Source organism: Sciurus carolinensis, chromosome 1 (assembly GCF_902686445.1).
Source record: "Sciurus carolinensis chromosome 1, mSciCar1.2, whole genome shotgun sequence".
Classification (NCBI taxonomy): domain Eukaryota; kingdom Metazoa; phylum Chordata; class Mammalia; order Rodentia; family Sciuridae; genus Sciurus; species Sciurus carolinensis.
The window spans coordinates 194,870,000-194,895,465 of record NC_062213.1 but is presented as its reverse complement, the minus strand read 5'-3'; the positions used below and the strand labels follow the sequence as shown (position 1 = coordinate 194,895,465).

Sequence of the window (25,466 nt, the reverse complement as noted above, 5' to 3'; positions counted from 1 at the left end):
GCTAGCCTCTGGCTGCCCGGCGCAGGCTGGCAGCCCGCTCTCCGCCCTGCTGCTCCAACCAGCGCACCCACAGGGGACAACATGGCCCAGGAGCGTCCTTCCTGCGCCCTGGAGCCCGAGCACGTTCAACGGCTGCTGCTGTCCTCCCGAGAGGCCAAGAAGTCCGCCTACTGTCCCTACAGCCGCTTCCCGGTAGGGGCCGCCCTGCTCACCCGGGACGGGAGGATCTTCTCGGGTAAGGTCGCCGGGCGCCAGGGTCTCCTCCCGGCATCCTGGGCGGGGGTAGGGGAGGATACGCAGGGTGGAGGGAGAACACAGCGCTGGCCTCCTCGCTGGGCCTCCTCGCTGGGCCTCCCAGTCCCTCCCTGCCTCCTGCCCCCGCGTGTAGTGGGACCGTGTAAACGTGATTGGAAAACTTAACCCTCAGCTCTCAACTCTTGGAGGTCTGGGGTGGGGCCGGAGGGTAGCAGGGAGGCCCTAAGTCAAGACCATCTGCTGTCCTGGGGTGCTGGGAGGAGGGGTCAATGCCTTGCAGGCATCTTTTGGGCTCCCCTGGGGTATAGGAGTGAGTGCTCAGCTTGACCCCCTCATCTAGCTCTTATGCCCATTTTCAGATGAAGAGCCTGAGGCCCAGAGAGGAGGCCAGACTTTCCCAAGGTCACATGGGGCATTGGTGGCAGAACCCAGGGTTGGGGTCCCCAAAGTCCTGCTCACTCCCTGAACTTGAGGTGGGTGGGATGGCTGGGGGGGGGGGGCATCATCAGTGGTGGGACAGGCCTGGCAGCAGGCGTTGAAGGAGAGAAGCCGGCAGTTGGGGATCCGGTGGTGACCAGCAGCCGCGGGAGGTGGGCGGGAGGCAGCCTGAGTCTTCACTGCTCTGCTCCTGGTCTCCTTCCTTTAGCTGGAGAAAAACTCACCAGGCTGGGGTGCAGCTGAGTGGCCGAGCACTTGCCTGGTGTACACGAGGCCCTGGGTTCCCTCCCCAGCACCAAATAACTGCATCATTAAAAATAAGTAAAGCTCCTCTGTACACAAATTTTCAAACTTGTTTTCACTAAGCTTAGGGGCACTCTCAGGACAGCAGGGGACATGGTGTGGAAGTGATAGCCAGCATCCATGGTGCCCCTTTGGGTCTCCTGATGTTGAGGTTCTGTGGGGTTTCATGAGACACCCAGGTTCTCAGATGTCTCTGAACCCTTGACAGCGCTGGCTTGCGGCAGGAAGGCGATGAGCGCTAGCCATTAGCCCTTACTGCCCTGCAAGGCAGAGGAGGAAACTGAGGCTCAGAGTGGACACGGTCCAATATTGCAGAGCTGCAATTGGAACCCAGAGTTCCTGACTCCAAAGTCTGCTGCTCTGTCGGGGCAAAGGATCTCGGAGTGCCACATTGACGCTCGGGCCTGGCCTGGTGTTTCCATGAGTGTTGAACATTAACCAGCACCGTGGGCAGCTCAGCAGACAGCAGCTTTACAGTGTTGGGGACAAGGAATCCGCCATGGAGTCTTTTGGAGGCCTCCCCATCCCTTCAGATGGTGCAGAAAGCCTCTGTGTGTCCCCAGCACCTATAGTGACCCTCCCGGGGCACTTGCTGCCTGGCCTTATCACTGTCTGTGTACATAGTTCCCCCACCCCCGGACTTTGCGTGGCAGAGGACAGGAGCTGTGTCTGGGATCTTTGTGCCATTGGTCCCCTACGGTGGCACACACCTGCCTGGTCCAGGTTGTTGACTGACTGACCGACCGGCTGGATGAAGGGGTTGGCCTTGGAGCTGAGCAAGGGGAGGAGGCAGAGACGTCCAGGGCCCAGTGGTGGTGGATGGGGTCCAGCGTGTCAGGCCACAGCATTTCCTGGGCCGGGGGCCTCTCTGGCTGTCTTCCAGCATTGGGACTGGTGTCCTGCTTGGACAAACAGGTGCCTGGACAGGCAACACAGCCAGCCCTCCAAAGCCAGGGTCGTATGTCGAAATTCTCTGGTTCAGTTCTCTCTATTTCCTTCCTTCTCCTCCCTCCCTCCCTCACTTCCCTTCCTTCTCCTTCCTTCCTCCACCTACAGAAAAGATCACGCGTAGGTGACCCCTGCCAGCTCTGTTGAGTAAAGCCCGGGCCTTGGCCATTTCCACGTTGAGCATCATCAACAGGTACTGGCTGAGCTGACTCGGTACCGGCCACATGCCAGCTGCTGGGACTACCTCAGGGAGCAGGAGTGACATAGCCCCTCCCCCACGGAGGCCCCTGGTCTCCAACAGGCAGGATCTTCGTGGAGGTGGTGGGAGGAGTGTGGGATCGAGGGGCTGGCGCGTGCCCTAGTGAGGCACAGGGAGGCCTGCCGCTTAGGGAGGCTCGGGAGTGTGGTCAAGGCTCTGGCTGGGGTCAGGGCTCCCGAGTGTGAATCCTGGTGCGGCCGTGTGGCCCCGGGTGGGAGACCTCACCCTTCTGAGTCTGGGCTCGTTGTAGAGCAGACGTCCTCACACCCGCCTCAGGATTGCTGAGCGCAGCGCTGTTCCCAGCTGCTATGCCTGACTTGATGGGAAGGAAACAGGGAACCAAGGACTGTCACTAAGGAGAGGAGTGACATCAAAGTGGTGTTTGAGGACAATGCAGCTGCTAGGTTCTGGAGGAGGGCTGGAGCAGAGGGAGCAGAGTCAGGGATGACGTGGGCTTTGGTCACTGACCTGTCCAGTGTCCACATGGTACCTGGCTCATAGCTGTTCCCGGCGAAGGCTTGTGGAACACAGGAATGGATGGCTCGGACCAGGAATGGCAGGCGGGAGGAAGAGGGAGGAAAGATCTGAGAGACTTTGCAAGGGACTAATGGACGGGGCCAAGTCAGGCTGTGTAGGAAATGAACACGGTGTCACACACCTGTGATCCCAGCGACTCGGGAGGCTGAGGCAGGAGGATCTAGAGTTCAAAGCTGGCCTCAGCCACAGGGAGGCACTAAGCAACTCAGTGAGACCCTGTCTCCACACAAAATACAAAATACAAAATAGTGCTGGGAGTGTGGCTAGGGGTCGAGTGCCCCTGAGTTCAACCTCAGGTCCCCCCCAGAAAAAGAAATGAAGGACAGGAATATGGTACTGGGATCTGCAGCCAGCTGAGCAGGGAAGGAAGAGGCACTGCCCAAAGTGGGACACTGAAGCAGAACTGGGGACAGGTGCTGGGGACACGGTGGCAGGGACCAACAGCAATATTAGTCCTGCAATGGCCTGAGATCAGGGAGATCTCCTGTAACCCATGGCCACCATGTGAGGGAGGGAGGAAGGGGCACGGCATCCGTCACGGGGCTGGCCCTTAAAACCCCGGAGTTTCACAAGCACCGGGGAAGCCCGTCTCTCAGGGCAGGGTGACCCGCAGCTCAGGGCGCCACGCCCTTCTCTGTCCTGTGGGCACTAGTTCCTTTATGTCACCCTGCAGGTGGGCTTCCCCGTGCAGGCTGCAGCCGCTTTCCATTCTTACAGCCGCAGCCAGACAGGGAAGAACTCTTTCCCACCACCTCCTGATGGAAAAAACTCCAGGGAAGGGCTCTGACTGGTCCCTCTGGAATCACAGGCACATCCCGGGGCCAGTCGCGGTTGTCCTGATGGGGTCGTGTGATTGGGCCTCCCGATTCACATATCCCTCCCCCCTGGGTGAGGAAGGGTCTGGTAGCACAGAACGGGTGGCCGGGGACCCACGTTTTATACACGGGGTGACCGAGCTCAGTTTGACCTGATTCCAAACGCCATGCACTTTGGGTGGTCCCCTGCTGCTGGGCGGGTGTGCGGAGTGGGCAGAGAGAAGGCGAGGGCAGTTCACAGAATTCCCCCATCGCCTTACCCGGTGGCAGGGGGTCAGGTGAACAGGAGCGTCAGCAGCCATCAGGCGGGGCTTGGAGAAGAGGGGTTTCGAGTAACCCTGGGGGGCCCGCCCTGGCATCCTGAGGAGGCTTTGAGGGGTGGGAGGGCGGAAAGGGCTCATCGCAGGACAGGTCTGCCCCGTTCTGTGACTCTCCCCAGCAAGGAAAGCCCAGCCTGCCCAGAGCTCCTGGGCGGCTGGGGTCCCATCCAGTTCCAAAGCAAGGCTGGCTGCAAAGACAGCCTCTCCGTCACGACCTGCTAATGACCATCTTTTTCCCTCTGTCACTCCCGCCCTGGCCAAGACCTCGTGCCTGTCACAGATGGGCCACCCGGGATGGTAATGAATACCTCCAATAACTGCCTCCGCATCATGGACTGCCGGCTGCTGACATTCCATGGCTGGCGACATTCCCCAGTTGCTTGCGGGTGAGCGAGGGGAGGAACTTGCTGGTGAAGAAAGGGCAGCTGAAGGAACGGGAAGTGAAGACACTGAGGGGCTTAGGACAGCGAGGATGAATGGGGTCAGTGCCGCCTCGCCCCGTGGCGGAGGCTCAGCCTGCGTCTGTGGGCGGAGCATGACCTGGCGCACCGCCGCTGACCCCCGGCTGCTGCCCGGTGTCCCCACTTCAAACCCACCGCAGCACCGGAAGGGGTCCTAGGCCAGTGTCCCAACACAGGGTCTCTTGGTTGTGCCTGCTGCCACCCAAGGGCTGGGGGAGTTTCGCTTCTTCCGCTCCTGACCCTGGGACGTGCTCTCCCTCCTGCTTTCCCCCTCCTCTCCTGTCCATCTGCCATTTAGAGGAAAAGCCACTTTACTGGACCAACTGTGATGAACTGTGGAAGGAAGCAGCCCCTTAAGACACTTAAGGATGTCCTGCAAGGCCGATCCAGCTTGCTTGGTCCACCCTTCAGTCTGTCTTCAGCCACTCTCCCCCAGACCAGCCCCTTCCCTTCCTTCCCGGGGTTCCCCTTTCTCTGCCTGGGTTCGCTCCTCCGCAGGGCTCCGCCCCCTGCACCCCGCCCATCTGGTTGTCTCTAGCCTGCTTCCTCTCCTCTCAGCCCCCACCACACCCCTGTTGCCCTCTGTCCCCCCAAACATCACTTAGTTCTCTCTACGGTCACTCAGAAGTGGCTCATGGAGAGATGAGCTCTACTAAAATCCCTTGACTCTGTCGTGTAGTTAGACTATCGTTCACATGTGAAGTGACCATTTGCAGTGGGCAGAGGTTAGGATGCAGAGAGCTAGGATTTCTTCAAGCACCCAGGCATGATATTCCTCTAGTCCAGGGATTCTCAAATGTGGTCCCAGACCCTCAGCTCGGCAGCTCCATGTTAGAAATGTGAACTCCTGGCTCCAGCCCAGGCCTGTCAAATCAGAAACTCCAGGGTAGGACTTCAAAACCTGCTTTAAGAAGCCCTCCAGAAGATTCGGATGCCCACTTGCTGGGTGGGAGATCTGCCTACTCCAGCTGCAGTAATATCTCTTAGAGAAGAGTGGGCACCAGGCCCTCCAGCTCTGCTCTCTTCTCTGGGGCCTGGGTTCAAGCCTCACCATTGAGAGTCTCTTTCCTTGTGGGTGCTATGACATCATTCCACCCAGACCCCCTGAATCACCAAAGCAGCTGGAAAACAGATGGACTGAAATTCCAGGGAGAGAAGTGCTGTCCTTGGGCTCTCACAGGCCAGCCTGGGCGTCCTGGCTTCCCGCCACCAACCTCAGCTCTTACCCTCTGTGAGGAGGGCTGTAAGGGCATCTGCCCGACCCCGCTGGTGAAAGGGTTGATTGACAGTGCAGGCCTCACGTCCCTCACAGTGTGTGGCAGACACGTGCCCAGGAACAATGTAATGAGGAATAGCCGCAGTCTCACCCGGGGGGTTATTTGGTCCCATCCTGTAATTATCAATTCCAGCTTGGCATTGTCCTTGTCTCCCTCATGTGTGTCTCGGAATGAGCAAGGCTGCAGGAAAGAGCCAGCTTGCCTGGATATGAGAGCTGCTTTCCTTTTTGCTTCTTTCCCACTTTTTTTATGGGTGCATTAGCGTTGTACATAACAGCCTGACGGATTGTTAGGTATTCGTACATGCACACAATGGAACAACAGAACTTGGCCAGGGTCCCTCCCCAGCCCTTCCCGATAGCCTGCTTTCTGAGCTCAGGATTACAGTCTGTGGCCTTCCTCCACACCCCTGCTTTTCCTGTTCTCTTCTTTTGTCTTGAACAAGACTGGCAGGTTGCACTTGAACTTGCTGGAGGCCCCAAGTGCAGTTCTTACTCTGCGTCACAGGGATCCAGCACTGACAGAGGAAATTGCTCTCTTTCTATAACAGGCCACCATCTTGGTCAGCTCAGGTGGCCATAACAAAATACCAGAGACCAGGTGGCTTAGGCAACAGGTAGCTATTTCAAATGGTTCTGGAGATCAAGGTGCCACTAGACTCCCTCCTGGGTAAGGCCTTCTTCCGACCTCTGCCACCTTCTTACTGTCCTCACAAGGCACAAGGAGAAAGCTCATGCCTCTTCTTCTTATCGAGACACCTTATTATAAAATGGGATTCTCTTCTTATAATCCCATGATGGAGGCTCCATCCTCATGACCTCATCTAAACAGGCCTCAGCCCCTCATGCCATCCCACTGAAGGTCAAGGCTTTGACGTATGAATTTGAGGGGGACACACTCAGTCCATGACAGTGACCAAGAGCCCCAAGAGTCTCCACCCTCAGGAAGTTCACGTTATAATGGGGGAAAGGAGGTAATAGGGACATTTAATTCCGAAAAGTGGTAAGTGCTGAGAAGAAAATTAAAATACGATAAATGACTACAGAGGGTTGGAGGAGGTGGAGAGGATGCAGCTTCAGACAGGGAGACCAGGAGGCTTCTCTGAGGAGGTGACATTGGAGCAAATACTTGACTGGGGGGGCTTTGTGCCTATAGGGTATCAAAAGGCAAAATCGCAACAGTTTAGTTTAAAGATCTTAGTGGATTTTCTTTTCTTTTTAATTTATTTTTATTGTAAACAAATGGGATACATGTTGTTTCTGTTTGTACATGGAGTAACAGCATACCATTTGCGTAATCATACGTTCACATAGGATAATGAGGTTCGATTCATTCTGTTATTTTTTCCTTCCCCCCACCCCTCCCACCCCTCTTTTCCCTCTATACAGTCCCTCCTTCCTCCATTCTTGCCCCCCCACCCCCCATTATGTGTTATCCGCTTATCAGTGAGATAATTCGTCTTTTGGATTTTTGAGATTGGCTTATCTCACTTAACATGATATTCTCCAATTTCATCCATTTGCCTGCAAATACCATAATTTTATTGTTCTTTATAGCTGAGTAATATTCCATCATATATATATACCACAGTTTCTTTATCCATTCATCAATTGAAGGGCATCTAGGTTGGTTCCACGGTCAGGCTATTGTGAATTTAGCAGCTATGAACGTTGATGTGGCTGTATCTCTGTAGTATGCTGATTTTAAGTCCTTTGGGTATAGGCCGAGGAGTGGGATAGCTGGGTCAAATGGTGGTTCCATTCTAAGTTTTCTAAGGAATCTCCACACTGCTTTCCAGAGTGGCTGCACTAATTTGCAGCCCCACCAGCAATGTATGAGTGTACCTGTTTCCCCACATCCTCTCCAACACCTATTGTTGCTTGTATTCTTGATAATCACCATTCTAATTGGGGTGAGATGGAATCTTAGTGTAGTTTTGATTTGCATTTCTCTTATTACTAAAGATGGTGAACATTTTTCATATGTTTGTTGATTGCTTGTAGATCTTCTGTGAAGTGTCTGTTGATTTTATTTTCAATTCTAGAATTAGGCAAAACTCCGTTTCATAAAATAGAATAAGTTTTCTGATATGCAGAGCAGAGGTGGTTGGTTTTATAGGCAGAGAAAAGCTGAAGAAAGCAGAAACAAAAGACAAAAATTGGATTTCAAAGTTACTTTCCTTGTAAGGTGGTTTGTTGGTCAGCTTTGTGTCACTCCCACAAAACACTGGAGGCAATTAACTTATAAAGTCAAAAGGTTTATTTTGGTTCACAGTTCTGAAGGATCGAGTGGTCCCATGCTTTTGGCCTCTGGCAAGGGCAGCACACCATGGCCCGAGCATGTAGCAGTATAAACCACCTCCCTTGATGAGCCAGGAAGCAGCATGAAAGAGAAAGACCAAGTTCCCACAATCCCCTTCCAGTGCATGCCCCCAGTGACCTCAGGACCTCACCTGCTGAAGGTCCACAGCACTTCCCAACAGCGCCACCCTGAGGACCAAGCCTTCATCACATGGACCTTTAGGGGACACTCAACATTGGAACTATAGCGGGCAGGGACAGGGATAGAGAACACTAGCAAAACAGCTGACTGGTTAACCCCATGTCACCTTTTGTGTGTGTGTGTGTGTGTAAGGAACATTAACTTTGTGATCGTGTCTGTTGAAACTGACCTGTTTGGAAAATCTATGGTTTCTCTCTCCTGACTTCTTGGGAAGTCTGATAACAATTAATTTCAATTCGGTGACATGAAACTTCAGCATGGACAGTTCCACTGGGACTCAATACCTGTCATTATCATTTTGCAAAGGAGGACAATTGATCCTCGAGGAGTTTCAGTCCCTCCCCCAAATTCTCAGAGCCAGTAGAACAAAGGGTCCCAGGACCCGACAGAACCTCAGGGTTGTTCCTAGTCACGGGTGCAGGAATGTGCTCCCAGCAGAGGCGACCGCTCTCTCCCTAACCATGGAGATGTTTTGCACATGATAAGGAAGATTTCTCTAAATGTCACCTTTCTGAACTTCCACCGACACACGCATGTGTCCTAAGAGGCTGGGTCTTCTCCAAGTGTAGCAATTTGCTTTCATGACACATCAGGGAATCCCCAGATCGATGTGAATCATGTCTAATGGGAAAAGTGTCAGGCCTGAATCAGAGACAGGCCGGGGTTGGCCAGGGTTGCTGACCAAGGGGAAGGCCAGCAGGACTAACCTGGGAGAGGCAGAAACCAAGAGCACGTGTTACCAGCATGCCAGCAGGGGTCCCAGGTCCTGGGGTTCTCTGTGTCCCAAAGAAATAATTGAAGACTTTGGCAGGCAAAGCAGAGGTTTATTGAAAACAGAAGTTCACTCCCGGAAAGCAAAGTGAAACAAGCTAGGAAGTTAGCTCAAGGCCCTGCCTACACCCTGGAGCTTGGTTTTATTGGGTTGTGCTAGCTCCTTTTCCCCTGGGTGGATTTGGGGTTGATTGACACCTTGATTGACAGCTGAGTCCTACATAATTTCTTTTCTACCCTGCACAGGTAAGTTTTGTTTTCCACCAGAAAATGCACAGAGGGGGCCAACCCCAACATCAACATTATGTTAACTAGCAACAGGTTAGCTTTAGGTCAGTCCCTCGGGCTATTATGCTGGCCCAAGATCGGGGACTTCCTCTTTAGGAGCTTGAATTTCCCCTGTGGTCATCTAGCTTTCTTCCTGTAACCACAAGATGGCCCAGGTTCCCCTCACGGAGGGGCTGCAGACAGGGTCAGGAGGGCGGTTACCTCCCTTCCGCCTTTCCCATCCTGTCCCTGTCCGAGCCCTGCCTCCTACGTAACAGGGGTCAGCAAAGGTGGGAGGGGGCAGGTACGGGCAGGCAAGAGTGATGGGGATCAGGACCCCCGCTGGGGAGCAAGAGGGACACATTCACTTCTTCAGTCAACTCCCATTGACCCAGAAGAGGTTGAGTAATAAGGGGCCAGTTATCTCAGGCATAGAACTCACTTTGGGTGCTGGGGATTGAACCCCCAGGGCACTCTACCACTGAGCCACATCCTCACCTCTTCCTTTTTTATTTTGAGACAGGATCTTGCTAAACTGCTGAGGCTGCCCTCAAACTTGAGATCCTCCTGCCTCAGCCTCCTGAGTGAGTGGGATTACAGGTGCGCGCCACCGCCCCCGGCTCATAACTCACATTTCAATATGAATGACTGAAAGCTTAGCCAGTGTGGGCATCGATACCTGTTAACCCCTGCTTTCAGGATGGCAGCCTCCTGATGGCTCCTTGTCTTATCTCCCCACTCGATTGATTGACTTGCAAAGGATAGAAATGTGCATGAACTATTGTAGACACAAAGAGAATGTTACCAGCATCCTCTGCCTGAGGCCTGACTCCTGAAGTCCCAGCTTACCAGGAATGACCACTTGCCCCCAGAAAACAAGCAAAGGTTAATGGTGAAAGGCAGAAAGGGAGACTTTAGCTGACGTGACCACGTTGGGCAGAGGCGCGAAGCCACATCTCCGCCCTGTCTTCAGGGTGCTGACAGGAGCCCAAGCTCAAAGCTGGAGGCCCCGGGGTGGGGGAGCAGCGGGGAGGCCTGTGTCATTGAGCAGTCCTGGTCAAACTGCGCTCTGGCTGACCATTCCCTCGGCTCTGGTTCTGTGAAGCGGCTCCTGATCCACTTGGCCCTTGTGATCCTAGAAGGGGGTGACGCCTGGGGGTTTCTAGGCACGGCTTCAGGGGTCTGAAACCAGATGCTGCAAACCTTGCCTGCGTCTTCCAGGGAGACAAAGTAGGCTAGGTGAATTTAGGGCAGATGACCTCACAGTACTGTTTTTTAGATGAGCACCCCAGCTTGCCTATGTGCAGACCTAACAAAAGAGACAGATCCAGAGGCAGAGATGCTGGGCTCTCTCCTGCCTTCCTTTACCAAAGGGCATCTGCAGGCCTAAATGGACAGTCTCCGCCGTTAGCAAAGGCAGCCCCTCAGTCCCTGGGTGCACGTAACTCCACCGCGGGAGGAGCTGGACTATAGCGAGGCCTCACGGGCGCTGCCTCAGGCCAGCCTCTCTCTCCCTCCCCGTCTCTCTCTTCTCTCTCATTCCTCTGTGCGTTTCATGTCTAGCGCTGATCTCACCCACGGTGGACGGACACGTGGAAGCCCACACTGGGTGTCAGAGAGGAACGGAAGACCCACCCAGAGAACTCTGATTGACCAGTTTGGGTCAGGGACTCATCCTTAGGCCATGTGAGAAAAATATCAGCTTCCATTTGAATTATAGGCTGGGAATGAGGTGAGGCTCCAAAAAGAGAGGAAAGAGGTGCTGAGTTATCAAACTCAATGCTCACCTCCACCCTCTTCTCCCAAGTAGAATTCCAGAGGGTCCCCACTAACACCCACAGCCATCCGTGCCCAGCTGTGCATGTGCCCTTACCCCACCAGGGGCCTTGCAGCTATGGAACCCAGCACTGAGGCAAGCGGTGTCCAGTGACATCCACCAGATCTGGACATGAATCCATGTGATCCTGAGAACTTAAAGCTAAATGATAAATGCAACCACTCCTAACAGTGTGAATAAGGCAGGGACAGCCAGGCGCGGCGGTGCACACCTGTAATCCCAGGAGCTTGGGAGGCTGAGGCAGGAGGAAGGAGAGTTCAAAGCCAGCCTCAGCAATTTAGTGAGGCACTCAGCAACTTAACGAGATCCTGTCTCAAAATAGAAAAGGACTGGGGATTTGGCCAGTGGTTTAGAACCCCTAGATTCAATTCCTGGTACCAAAATATAATAGAGGAACAGAACACATGAGATAACTAACCAGTGTCCAAATTTCGTAAATAAAGGAAGAGCAGAATACTGTAAAATCCCAGTGAAGACTGGAATTGGAAGAGGGGAGGGTAGCAGGTGGCAGGACTGGTGGCAGCAGCAGATCTCTCATTAGCAAAGGGAAGAACAGGGAACCCGCAGGGGTGCCCTGTCATGATGGTTATGGAAACCGCTGTGTGAGCCCTCCTGCCCTGGATTACTCAAACCCTTCCCTATCTGCCCTGGGGTGGCCCTTGTCCACTGTCTTCTGAGACCCCAGCTCAGCCCTCTGGGAGCTTTTCCTAGGCGTGCGTGTTGGAGAGACTGGCCTTCTTGGGGGCACCCAGTTCTCTGCGCACACGTGGTGCTTTGGGGTTCAGGGGTTCCCTTAGGGGTTGAACAGTCATAGACTTTTGTGGACCTGACTTGTGACTTCTTAGGCTATTCAAATTCTAACAAATTCTATCAAAAAGATCCCTCCTGCTGGCTTTTCTTCCTCCTACGCAGGCGTTCCACACCCACCGTGCCCTTCAGGATGTGGTTCCTGAGCGGGCCAGCTCTCGGTTTCCAAGTACTGGCCTCCGGGCCTGCCCACCCTGTTGCCTCACATCCGTGGTGGCTGTTGAGGCACCTGAACAATAGTCTGGGTGGGAAGGTGACAGATCTTGGCCACAGGGCGCCTTCTCGTTGCCGGGTAGAGGAATAGTGAAGGTGGGTTACACAGTCTGCCCTTCCGGTTATGGCAGGATGGGACTTTACCAAATACTCTGCCACCAACTAACACGGGCCTCCAGCCTGCCACCTTGCCTGTCTGTGTCTCTCACTGATCTCACCCAACCATTAGAGCAATGCCACCTATTTCAGATTTTTTTTTTTTTTTTAACCAGGGATTGAACCCGGAGCACGTAATGGATGAGCCACATCCCCAGCCCTTTTTCCTTTGTATTTTGAGACAGGTCTTGTTAAGTCCCTAGGGCCTTAGTAAGTTGCTGAGGTTGATCTCAAACCCGAGATCCTCCTGCCTCAGCCTCCCAAGCCACTGGACTTACAGGTGTGTGTCACCAAGCCCAGCTCTGGATGGTTTTATGAAGTTGTATCTCACTTTCTTGATTCATTAGGTATTGGCTATACTGCTGTAACGAAAAGGTCCCAAATTACAGTGACTTGAATATGATAGAATTCTGTTTTTTTTTCTGACATAACAATTCAGCGTAGGTAGTTGACCAGAGCAAACAGGCACCTCTGCTCTGAGGGTCACCCAGGGTCCCAGGTCCCTTCTCTCTTGTTGCTTGTCCTTTCCTACGACCTACACCTCTTGGTCAAAGCTGTCCCATCCCATCCACCCCCACCTTCCAGCTTATGGAAAAGGAAAAGAAAGGAAATAGGAAGTCAGCAATCTACTTAAGAAAATGGGACCCACGAGTTTCCTGTGTCACTTTGGGCCACACCCTATTGGCCAAAATTCATTCACCACAGGGCCATACTGTGCCACCAGGGGGTCTGGGAAAGGCAGTATCTAGCTGAGCCTCCGCCATGTCTTCAGCCATATTGGGATGAGGGTCTCTTCTATCACTTAGAGGAAGAGTAGGAAATGGAGACTGGGGAGTAATTAATACCTCTGCCTCCGGGAGGAAGGCGAACTACAAAGATGACGTGGACCAGACATTACGTCCCGATGGTCAGGAGCCAGTCCGGCTCCCAGGGCCATTTCTTCATGGTCTCGACTCCCTTAAAATGGGGAGCTGCTTAGTCAGCAGACCTGGCTATGCCGATATTTTGTCTCCAGGGAGCATCCCTGGCTCACTGTCCCCCAGGAGCTCCCCTGAGAGGGGCACTGGGAAGGACTCTGTCACTGAGAGTGTCCGGCCACCTTCCCAACTCACCCCCTGGGAGGCCCCAGCAGAGCCTGCTGGCTGGTGCAGTCATGGCCACCTTCTGTGAAGCTTGGGAGTTTTCTGTTGGTCAGTCGGTTTCTTGGTTTTCATGGTGGTTTTGCAACAGGATTTACACGGAAGCCTGGCTGGACTCGGGCAGCAGGTAACCAGCCCCAAGCTTCCATCAGGGCCTCCCTTCGTTTGGGCAGCTACGGCGAGACCTCAGACTCAATGGCTTGTGAACAGCAGAACCGTGTTTCTCAAGGTTCGGGAGGTCAGGAAGTCCACGAGGCGCTGGCGGCAGTATCTGGAGCAGGTCCCTTTCTCACAGGCCACCCTCTCCTGTGACCTCGCATGGCGGAAGGGGCAGGCCGCTCCCTGGGCCTCTGGTTAAGGCCCTCATTTCCTCTGTGGAGATCAGTCCCCTCATTAGGTCCTCACGACCTGGTCGCCTCCACAAAGGCCCCACCTCCTCAGACCATCACTTGGGGATTAGGATTCAGTGTACGAATATGGGGGACACAAACATTCAGACCACTGCAGGCGCGAACCTCATGGCTTCTGACTCTCAGATCTGGGCCTGGGGGTCTGTTGACTTATTCATTTATTTATTTTGGGGGGTATAGGGGATCGAACTCAGGGACACTTGACCACTGATCTACACCCCCAGTATCATTTTATATTTTATTTAGAGACTTGGTCTCACTAATTTGCTTAGCACCTTGCTTTTGCTGAGGCTGGCTTTGAACTCGCGATCCTCCTGCCTCAGCCTCTCGAGCTGCTGGGATTACAGGTGTGCACTACCGCGCCCAGCTCAACTTTTATTTAGTTTTCATTTATTTGCTTTGCTTTTGCACAGGGAATTAAACCCACGGCTTCACGCACACTAGGCAAGTGCCACACTGGGCCACACTCTCCCAGCTCTCAGCTCGCCTTCTTCAGCCCCAACCCCTCCCTCGACCTTGACCTCTGCAGGGCTGGTGAGGCTGCTTAGCCCACCCTGCCCCTGCCCCCGCGGCCCCCAGGCTTTGGCCAGGATGGAGGCCCTGGGGACATGAAAGCAGTGAGCATTCTTGGGAAGGCCACTGCCCTGTCCTTCTCCCACCCCGTGGGAACAGCCGGTCCCTGCCTGTCCTGGAATGGGCCAGGCTCGTAGCACAGCTGCGGGGCAGACCATCAGGCCGTCCTCTCTCCTCAGGGTGCAACGTGGAAAACGCCTCCTACACACTGGGCATCTGTGCTGAGCGGACTGCCATCCAGAAGGCCATCTCCGAGGGACACAAGGATTTCAAGGCCATCGCCATCTCCAGGTGAGCAGGAGGGGCACGCGCAGCGAGGCGCCTTTGCCCTTCAGCAGCCCCGCGCACCTGTCACGCGTTCGTCCCCTCGTCTGCGCTCCTGTGTGCCGGGCACAGGTTCAGGACCTGCTGTCTGGGGGTAGGAGATAAATAAGAAGCGGGCCCTGCCCTCGGGCGCCCAGAGGGCCGGCAGGCAGGCACCTCTAATGCCAGGGCAGGTGTCCCCCCAGCGACACCAAGTACAGCAGGAAGGCAGCACAGAAACCCAAACCCGGGGGGACCTGAAGGTCACCTGGTTCAGAATCCCTTTTACAGCTGGAAAAAAAAAAACTGAGGCCCAGAGAAGTCAAGCAACTTTCCTGGGAGTTGGTGGCAGAGCTGGGACAAAACCCAAGTCCCAGAGTGTCACTCCAGTGCCATCCCACTGTGCCCTGCTGAGCCAGGAGGTCGGCTGCTGCCAACCCCGCCATGAGCCAGGCTCACTTCCAGGCGCCGGAAGCTGGATCTGCGACCAGCTGGTGGGCGGCAGTCAGGTGGACACTGCCCGTGGTTCAAGCTCACCGGCTCCAGCCCAGGCTCTGGCTGTGGGAGAACCCAGCCAAGTCTCTGGGCCCCAGACACAGATGTCCTTGTTCCCGGGCACCTACCCTCAAGGCTGAGTTTGTGCTGGCCCTGGACCCAAATACTCTGGCTGCAGGATTCACCTCCGAACGACCTCGTTTACTGATTTGGACCCTGCTGACTTACCGACTGGCGGCCAGTGCTTTGGGGAGACTCGCGCATATCCCAGGATATGGTCATTAGCCAGTCGATGACACGAGGAAGCCTAGCCCGCCAGAAAGAGGCTCCGCGGCCCACAGGCTTTGGTCTTTGGGGGTATTTGGTGTCCTGGCCGCACACTATGGGCCAGGTGGTCCTCCCGGGGATGGAGCCTCTCCCTGGCCGACAGGCAGCCGCCCAGAGCGAGGCCAGTGAGCCCGGGCGCCATGAGCACAGGCCCAGGTGGCTTTTCTAAGACCCTGAGCTCAGGGGCTGGCCGGAGGTGGCCCGGCTTACTCCAGGCTTGTTTCTGGGTGACTGGAGCCAACGGACACTTAGGGAGGGAGGCCCCGGCTTCTGGGAGCCTTCCCCAGGACCGAGGTCCGTCCTGGCTCCAGCTTCAGGAGAATTAATGAGGCTGTGCTGGGAACATTTTGTGCAAATGAGCACTTAATGGGGGGGGGGGGGGAAGAGGGGAGAAATAACTCAATTTCAAAGCTGATCCAAAAAATAATGGTATTCCGGGGAAAGGGGACCAAAGTCAACAAAACGGTCATGGGGCAGTAGCCTGGCCCTTAGAATTTCCCAGGTGACAGTCTTTTCTCTTGGTCATTATCTCCTTTTAAACATGACTGGGTATCCAGCAACGGTTAGCAAATGTCCTTATTTACACATCACCTGCCTTTCTGAGCCACCCAGTCGTCCTACTCCAGTTAGTCAGCCTGTGCCTGCGTCCCCAACCAGGAATGTGTCATTACTGCACTACTGGTTGGACAAATTGGGAGCAAGGACTTAGAGGAGGGGTGGGAAATGCCAGCCTCTCGCTAACACTGGACAAGGCCGAACTCTCTGAGTTGCTCTGAGATCTCTGAGGACGGACCCGGAGAGGCGCATGTGGCCACTGAGTCAGGGCGGACTTTGCCACTTGGACAGCAGAAATAAGCTGGCCCTGCCAGGGTCCCGGCTGCAGTCATCAGGGTCAACAGGTTTCCCGACTGTCCAGTCTGACAGGCATGACTTCAGTGTGTGACCAAGGTCGCCACCAGCACAGAGAACTCAACACCCAGCAGAAGGCAGGGCAGGGAGGAGGGAGGAGCGAGGAGAAGAGGGAGGTGCAGAAGAAATGTCCAGATGGAGCCGGAATGTGGAGCAAAGTTAACGCTCAGGTTCCAGGGTCAGCAAGGCCTGGTTCAAATCCTGCTCCTCCGTGGACCGTGGGCAAGGTGCCATGGTCTCTGAGCCTGACTTTTTTTTGGGGGGTTCCCCAGATTGAACTCAGGGACACTTGGCCACTGAGCCACAACCCAGCCCTATTTTGTATTTTATTTAGAGACAGAGTCTCACTGAGTTGCTTAGCGCCTCACCATTGCTGAGGCTGACTCTGAACTCTCAATCCTCCTGCCTCAGCCTCCTGAGCTGCTGGGATTACAGGCATGCACACCACCGCGCCCGGCTTGAGCCTGGCTTTTGATCGGTGAAATGGGAAGAGTAACATCTATCCATCAGGCTGTCCCAGGGTCTCCTGAAATGAGTTCCTGGAGTAGAGAATGTCACAATTTTAAACTATGGTTTTGAAGTTATCATGATTACTGCTGCAGGTTGCAAGGTCAGCAAAGGCAGAGTGAACAGATTCTGGGTTTCAGTCCCAGCTCTGTGACTGTGGGCAGGTGGCCTCACCTTTCATGACCTCTAACCCATAGGTATGAGAGTACTCGCGGGACCCTCACCTCTTGCCGGGCTATTGGGGAGTAAATGATTGAGACCCCTGGCATGGTGCCTGGCCCAGGGGTACCGTGTAAGCGTGAGCCTTTGTTATGCTCAGAACTGTGCTGCAGTTGTACCGTCTTGTGACTTTCAATGGTTGAGCCCTGACTGGGTCAAATCTAACTTTCCCCTAGAATACAGGATCGCTCCCCTTGAATGCCCTGATACAGGTCCCTGTGTTCAAGGAGCTGCTCATTGGGTAGTTGACAGAGCATGCTACAGACAGAAAGGAAGTAGCAAGCTCAGCAGGGGCCAGATCACATAAGGTCTTACAGGTCATGGGAGGGAGGCTGAATTTCACCTGGAGTTTGTCTCCACGGCACTGCCCACAGTTTGCTTTGTTACATCATCCACGTTCAGATTCATTCTCCTGCTCCGTGAAGGAAGGGACTTTCCTACTGTCTTTGTTGATCCTTTTTCTTGACAGCCTGGCTTAGAGCAGGTTCTTGATCAACATGGGGGAATGAGGCAAGACGTAACACAGTCCAGCCTTAAAGGCTCATGAGAGAGGCCCACGGCACAATAGCCGTCACCTGACCATCGCAAGGGTCAGCTCGGCTCAGGGGCCTGCTGGGCAGGGGTCCTCACCCTTTTCTGTTCCCGTGGACTTTTCCTCTGAAACTGGAAGTGTGCTCAGAGAGAGTCCCACCTTTCCACGGAGCAGGTGGTTATCAGGACTTGGTTGGTGGGTAGTCTGGCTCCGCTGCCCAGTCTGTAGACTCCTGAGCACCGTGAATCTTGTCTGTTTCATTCACTGCTACGCTATGCCCCCAGCACCAATGACAGTGCCTGGCACATAGTAGGTGCTCACTAAATATTGGTCTGAAATGAGGCCATGCATACAGAGTGCTTTGCAGGATGCGTTGCATGTTCTTGCACACGTTAAACCATTATTGCTAGCATGTAAGATGAGTTATAGAAAGTCACCTAGAAACCGTGACAGATTATACAGCAAGGTGTCAGTCCCGGCAATTACGACAGGTGTACAACCCGAAGTCTACAAGCCTCACAGACACCTTACCTCATCTGCGCGTTCCTGCAGAGTAGATGACTTCATTACCTGTGTTTTATAGGCCGAGAAATGAGGACAGGTTAAAATGACTCCAAGGCGCACACAGGTAGCAAACGGAGGAGCAGAAAATCAAAGTTTAAATACTTTGTTCTTCCAGGTGGATCTTAAAGCCGGGGATCCAGAAGGGCGAGAATGTTGATGGCTGCTGGCTTAATGTCTGGGACTCCAGCAGGCATTGAGGGTCTCGTGTTGAACCCTGGGGTGTCCTTTGTCCTGCTCAGAACTGGAGGGTTGGCTGAAGGAGCTTGTATCCTCACAGGCGGCCCCTGGCGCCAAGCACCTCTTCTCCAGCCTTTCTCAGATGCGAGGAGCCTGTTTTTACTGTTTGAGGCTCTTGCATCTTGTTCTTTCATGCCTCAGGGCCTTTGCACACACTTTTTTAATTTTCTTTGCCTACAACATAGAAAAATCCCAGGTTTCAGGACAGCATCTCTGTTACTTCGTCTCTCTGATCCTGTTTCCTGTACAATGACCATTCTGACACCCAGGTTGCTCCGAAAATTGATGAAATTATGTATGTCAAACACCTGGGGTAGTAGTTGCTCACTAACTGGTGATGTATGAACTCCATCGTTCCTCCAAGGAGGGTCAAATGCCACCTCCTCTATAAAATATTCACTTTCACTCTGGTGGCAAGGGCTTGTCTCCCTCTTACTCTGTGTTCTAACTGCATTTTGTTTAAAACAATATCCAGGGGCTGAGGATAGAGCTCAGTTGGTAAAGTGTGTGCCTCACATGCACAAGGCCCTGGGTTCAAGCCCCAGCACCACACACAAAAAAAAAGACAAAAATCCATTTTTCTGCCACCTGCTGGGCTGAGCCATCTTTTGAATTCCAGAGACAAATTCTCCTCAACCCCTGTTCCCCAGAGAGTGGGGCACTCGGTGTTCACTGAACACTTGCTGAATGCCTGAAGAGACCCGTCCCTGCCCCTGGTTCGCCCTGCGGAAGTGACGGAAGCTGCCTGCGACACAGAAAAGTCGCCTCCCAGCCTCTGGGACATCACCGTGTCTGAATTAGGAGCTGCCTGGCGGGTCCCACCCGACCCGGCATGGGACAGGAACTCAGCACCTGAATCTCAGCAACTGTCCTGATGCCTTGGGACACACTGATCTGAGTTCCAATCTCTGTTTCCCCAGTAACTTGCAAGATGACTTCATCTCGCCATGTGGTGCCTGCAGGCAAGTCATGAGAGAGGTAAGAGCCCCGGTTCCTGGGCCTCTGGGCCTCTGGGCCGCCCAGGCTGCAGGGCCACACCAAGCTGCCGGGTGCTGTTGGCCGACTCCAGAGGCTTCCCGAACCTGCATGAGTCACTGGCAGTGGGTCCTCTTCCAGCAAACACTTAGGGACTGGGTGTGGTTGGGACCAGGCACTGCGCCAGTGCTGGGGTCAAGACAAGTCGGGTCCTGCTCCTGAGAGCTCGCGGCCTGGTGCCGGAGGCAGACAATAAACAGGCGGCAATTAAGAAAGCGGCAAGGGACGCTCCAGATCACAGTCTGCAGCTTCCAGCCTGTGGGCCACAGCTAGCCTGCGGCTGTTTTTTTTTTTTTTTTTTTTTTAACATGCCACAATTTTTATTGCAACGTGGCCATTTTTGTGAGGGTGGGGAGTTTGATCTCAAAACAATGTTCCATTTAAGGCTCTTTTATACAGAAATTGCCATCATGACTGATATTCAAAATATCTTTAGTGTTGGAAGACTCACATGGTAAACATAAAACACCTACATGTATTCAGTAGTGTACACTCAATGGAAAGGTGTTAATAACAGCTATTTCTTTTAAGAAGATATGCAGGTAATAGGAATGAACACTGAGGTACTAGGATGAATTGATGAGTTAATGAAACAATGGGCATTCCTTTTGGGGGATTAAACTCATTTTAAAAAAGTGCTTTTAATGCATAGTGTTATATTCGTGCTGCCATGTCACAAAAGAAGGCTTGCCAAGGCAGGTGAGGTGTATGAATGTTCCAGCGCCTCACAGAACTACAATCAAGTGCAACTATAAATAATACTGAAAAAAGTTCATCATCTGACCAGTGGATAATACTTTCAAGGCATTCAATCTGCTTCCCCTTTGCAGTATTCTAGACTATTCGCATTGACAATCACATTCATTTTAGGGCTTGCTGCAAGGGAGGCATATAACCAGTTGTTTTGGCTAAAATAAGATAGGAAGGCATTCCTTGGGTTCTACATAAAAGTAACCATATTAGAGTCTAATGGCAATCACTGACAGGCTGCTTAAATGAATGATATCTCCTTCATTCACTGTGTTGGAAGGGCCCAGTGGAAAGGGAAAAAACAAAAACAAAAAAACACCTAATGCTATTCCAATGGACTGAGCTGGAGAAATGAAACCCCCTTAAGATCCAGATGGCACTTGATGGTCACATTATAACGGTTTTCCTTCAAGTGAAACTACTACATTGCCTCCCAATTTCTCTCCAAGTGTTGACCGGTCCTTAATATCATCCAAGCCATTTACTTGCCACTCGTGTTTAATACCTGTAAATTTCTTTTTAATGGCATCTTTAGAGCTAGCATAAATCATCTTGCTTTTTAAGGGTGCACTTTCAGGAGCCCAGAATATAAATACTAGGTTTTCTTTCTTAGACTCTTTTGTTTCGTATGTGGCATCGTACAAAGCATATCGGCAATCATTCAGAGGTAGCAACTTCACAAAAGATGTGTAGGGGTCCTCTACAGTATCACCAATGTCACCCACCAAGATCTGCTTTGCTTCCTCTACAATTATTTGTCTTTTGTCATCACTTAAACAGAAGAGAACTGCTTTCTTTTTTTTTTTTTTTTGATCTCCTCTTGTGTAGAAGATTTCCTTACTTTCATATCATTAAAAACTTTGATGACTTCATCATTCACTGTAACTCCAGATGCCATAGTGCCCGCGGCTGTGACTGCGGCAGCGGCTCCGGCTCTGTGGATCTGGGAGGAGGAGGAGGAGGAGGAGGAGGGGCAGGCGGGAGGGCAGGCAAGAGGCTGCGAATGCCTGCGGCTTGTTTTTATAAATAAAGTTTTATTGGAACCAGCTCTGCCCATCACCCATGTATCATCTTCTGCCACTGTCCCTTCGAGAGGACAGTGTGGCCTGCAGAACCTGTAATACTTCCTGCCTGACCTTGGACAGGGGGTTGTCTAGAACCCAAGCCCCAGATGGCCAGGAAGCCCTCTCTTTGGGGATGGCATTTAAGCAGAAATCCACATCATGAGAAATGATGTGGGAAAGGTCTAGAATTTTCCAGCTAAGGGACCAACAAGTTCACACCCAGGTGCTCAGTGAGTTTGATACAGAGCAGGAACCAAAGGGACAATGGGATGTGGAGTCAGGGGTGTGGGCAGGGGCCAGATCACACCAGACGGAGGACATATGTTATTCCAGGAATAGCAGGAACTGAGTCGTCCACTTAACAATAGTTCAAAAGGCAAATTTTATGTTATGTATATGTTGCCACGTTTTTTAAAAAGTTGAAAAAAGAAGAGAATGAAGGGAAGCCATGGACGTTTTCAAGAAGGAACATCTAGGCTGTGACGCATGTGTTACAAAAGCCACTGGGAAGGCCTGTGATTCCGTCAACTCTGAAAACAAGAGGGTGGCTTAGACCGCGGGCTCTTCATCTGGGCCAGGTGGGAGTTTTTGATGTTGATATGAACATTGCGGGTGGGGAACGTCAGTGGCCTTGTGGATTTTCAAAGATCATGTGTCCTTCGGAATCCCAGAAGATGAAAGCCACCAGCTTGGAGTGTCCCACACTGGGCCCTTGAGCTCTGAACGCTGCAGCTTGTTTGGTCCCCCCGCAAGCCCAGCAGGGAAGCAGGTGCCATCATCCCGGTTTCCAGATGGGTCCTCTGAGAAGGGTCGGAGAAGCAGAGCGCCCAGCCGTGATGGGCTGGCGTCTGCGGCCAGCTCCGTCTGCCCCACGGCCTCCCGGCCCCGCTGCCCCTCTGTCTCCACGCTTCTGTAGCCCGGGCAGATCCATGAAGGACCGTACTGGGGCTTCGAGTGGGGAAACTGGTTCCTCGAGGGCGCCTCTTTCCGAGTGTGCTGGGTGAGGGGACCGTCTGTGTGCGTCTGCACCTTGGGCTTCAGGGCCTCTGGAGGCTGTAAAGGCCTCCACCCTCTGCTCCTCGCCAGCACAGTGGGCCCAGCAGAGTTTGCAGAAGGCATTTCACAAATCCAGACGAAAATGCCACCCTTACAGACACAGCCACCCAGCTCAGTGGCAGTGGCTAAGGTCACCTGAGGAAGCCACCAGGGGCGCCAGTCGCTGGCTCCCAAAGCCCCAGCTCGGCCCCGTTGCTCTCGGCTGTTTTCTCCAAACAGACTGGGCGCTGGCACGCGAGAGCAGGAAGGAGGGACAGGCAGAACTGAAGGCCAACTGCAAACAAAGGATGAGGCCTGGGGCAGGGGACCTGGCACTCAGATCCGCAGCCTCCGCTCTTGTCCACGCCCTCAGGCAAAGCCTGCCAGGCAGAGAAATCTCCTCCCTTATAACAGTAATTCTGCAAAAGCCAGAAGATTGATGGCGTCTGGTAATAACCTGGTGATTCAGACAGAAGCGTGGAAGAACAGGAGGCTGCAAACCTGAGTGGTCCCTGGCAGCCAGCACGGCCCAGCAGGAGGACTGCCTTTAACTGAGCACCTACTATGTGCCTTTCCCTGAACTGTCTGTAAATCTCACCACGCCTGGCCAGGGAGAGCCTGGGTCTGTTGACTCCAGCTCCATCACTGACTTACCTCCCACCTACCGACCTGCCTAGCACATTCTCCCATCTCTAAAACTGTCTCATGGATCAAGACACGGAGCCCCGAAGAGTTGTCACACAGCAAGCAAGTGCTGTTCCTCACGGTGCAGGAGAAAGATGGGGCGTCTTAGCTCAGTGTACCCCGGTAAGCCTCAGTTTCCTCATCTGTAAAATGGGCCTCACAGCAGCTACCTCCAAGAGTAGATGCTAACACAAGTGCCGCACAGCGTTATGAAGCAGCCATGTGTCCTCTCCCAACGAAGACAGGACAGACCGTGAGGGAAGCAGGCCTTAGCCACCTTTCGTCACAGCAGAAGGGAGTCGTGTCTGGAGGTTAGATGTCATTTTCACAAAGCCCTGGGTGATCCCCAAAGGAGCAAATCTGGCCCACCCACGTCGGGCCCGGGCTCTTGTGCCTCAAACTCTTTGAGCCGAGTACAGTTTTTGCCATTCCCATTTTACTGGTGGGGAAACTAAGGTACCCAAAGGAACATCAGACGGTAGGTGGTAGAGCCAGACAGAAACCCGGGTCCCACCCAGTCCTCGGCCACATGGCCTCGCTCACGCTGGCTCTGCCTCTCTTCCAGTTTGGCACTGACTGGGCCGTGTACATGACCAAGCCGGATGGTACGTACATGGTCAGGACCGTCCAGGAGCTGCTGCCTGCTTCCTTTGGGCCTGAGGACCTGCAGAAGATCCACTGAAGGCCGGAACACCCCCGGGCCAGGAGGGCCTGGGTTCCCACAGGTGCTTAGGGGACAACCACCCAGGAAACGTCTTCAGGGTGCTCCTGCCGGCCCGGGGATGCCTGCCAGGCGGGCCCCAGCCGTGCAGGGCCAGCAGGAGCACTTTTCCAAATTCCACTCAAGCGCCCTGGCCTTCCACTGAGGGGCGGGCCTCTCCCTCGCAGCCCCGCGCACCCGGGCTCAGAGCGGCCGTGCCCCGAGTTCCTTCCCAGGCCTCTATAAGGTTCCACATCTGGACGGCCGCCCCCGCCTGAGGTTCTGGTCTCTTCCGGCCACTCTGCTCACACGAACATCCGCACGTCCCGATTTGCAAAGATGTGTCCCTCTTTCTGTCTCTGCAGCTCTCCGGAGGCCCACGTGATCTGTCCTTTCGGAAGGACCCGGGAAGGCTGCCGGGGAGGAAGCAGGCACCTGGCACCTGGCACCGCGCCCTCTCCCGTCTGCTGCCCTTTGCGCCCGGCTGTCCCCCAGAGACCCACGTGTGGAAGGCTTGGTCCCCAGTCTGTGCTCTGCAGAGGTGGGGCCTGGTGGATGCCTTCATGTCACTGGTGCGTGACCTCGAAGGGCCCTGGGGGACCAGGTCTCTTTCTCCCTTTTGCTTTCCTGCCATGAGGTCAGTGGCTTTTGCTCCCCACACCCTCCCTGCCATGACGTGCTGCTTTGCCACAGGCCCAAAGCGAGGGGACGAGCTGATCATGTGCTAAATTATCCCAAACTGGGAGCCAAAATAAACCTTTTGTCTCTATGAGATGACTACCTCGGGTGTTTGTTATAGTGACGGAAAGCCGGTTAGTACACCATTTCTTTCTTTCTTTCTTTTTTTTTTTTTTAAATTGTAGGTAGACACAAAATCTTTATTGATTTGTTTATTTTTACGTGGTGCTGAGAATTGAACCCAGTGCCTCACACGGAATTTGAACAGGTCAGTCAGATTCCGAGCCTTTTTTTTTCCATTTCCCAACAGCTGATGTGTTTGTTTATGAGGGTTTTTAAATATCAAATATGCTAAATAATGCAGAGAAGGAAATGTATAAAAAACTGTCTCTGCCCTTGAGCACAGTCTGACAGGAAAAGAGAAGCGAACACAGGTCCAACGTGTAGAAATACACACCGTGGCCCTGTGGTACCAGGTGTGGGTGGGCACCTCGGGGCGTGCGTGTCCTGGAGGGTGGGGGCACTGTCCACTTCAGTGGTGCCTTGGTTCACACACACACACACACACACACACACACAGGCCAGGACTGAACAGGGAGGGAGTCAAGGCTGGCCCTCTGGAGGGGGTGCTGGTGACAGCTCCAGGTGTCTTCCAGGAAGAGCTGACCCTGGGGCCAGTTCAGTGGGTGGGATAAAAATAGAACTCAGGTTCCTTTTGTCAAGAAAGAGAAGTAATTGGATGCTATAATTTGTATTTGGAATGTCACCCAAAGGCCCATGTGTTGAAGGGTTGACCCCAGAGTGCTCCTGGGAGATGGCTGAGCCGGTACGAGGTGGGCGTGAGGGAGTTAGGCCACTGGGGTCGTGCCCCGGAGGGACTCTCGGTACCCCAGCCCTCCTGCCTCCTGTCTGTCTCTTTGCTTCCTTGTGGCCATGAAGTAAACAGGCCTGTTCCACCATGATCTCCTGCCAAGGCAACAAGGCCAAGGGACCATGGTCTGAACCTCTGAAACTGTGAGTCGAAACAATCCTTTCCTAGCCAGGCTTGGTAATCCCAGCTGCTCAGGAGGCTGAGGCAGGAGAACCACGAGTTCAAAGCCAGCCTCAGCAATTTATCCAGGTGCTAAGCAACTCAGTGA

The 25,466-nt window shown here is 53.5% G+C and overlaps 1 protein-coding gene and 1 pseudogene across 3 annotated transcripts; one reads left to right on the top strand and one right to left on the bottom strand.

Moving 5' to 3' along the window:
- Positions 1–24,408, top strand: Cda (cytidine deaminase). Of its 3 annotated transcripts, XM_047529409.1 has the most exons (5): positions 6–235; positions 14,468–14,579; positions 19,302–19,359; positions 23,515–23,674; positions 24,015–24,408. In XM_047529409.1, the coding sequence occupies exons 1-4, from the start codon at positions 82–84 to the stop codon at positions 23,629–23,631; spliced, it is 441 nt and encodes a 146-aa protein (XP_047385365.1). In that variant the 5' UTR covers positions 6–81; the 3' UTR covers positions 23,632–23,674; positions 24,015–24,408. The 3 variants fall into 3 exon arrangements, with proteins under 3 accessions (XP_047385348.1, XP_047385355.1, XP_047385365.1); XM_047529392.1 differs by lacking the exon at positions 23,515–23,674 and having other exon boundaries at positions 1–235; XM_047529399.1 differs by lacking the exons at positions 19,302–19,359; positions 23,515–23,674 and having other exon boundaries at positions 1–235.
- LOC124967287 (cofilin-2-like) lies at positions 20,244–21,064 on the bottom strand (annotated as a pseudogene).
- Positions 24,409–25,466: the final 1,058 nt, after the last annotated feature.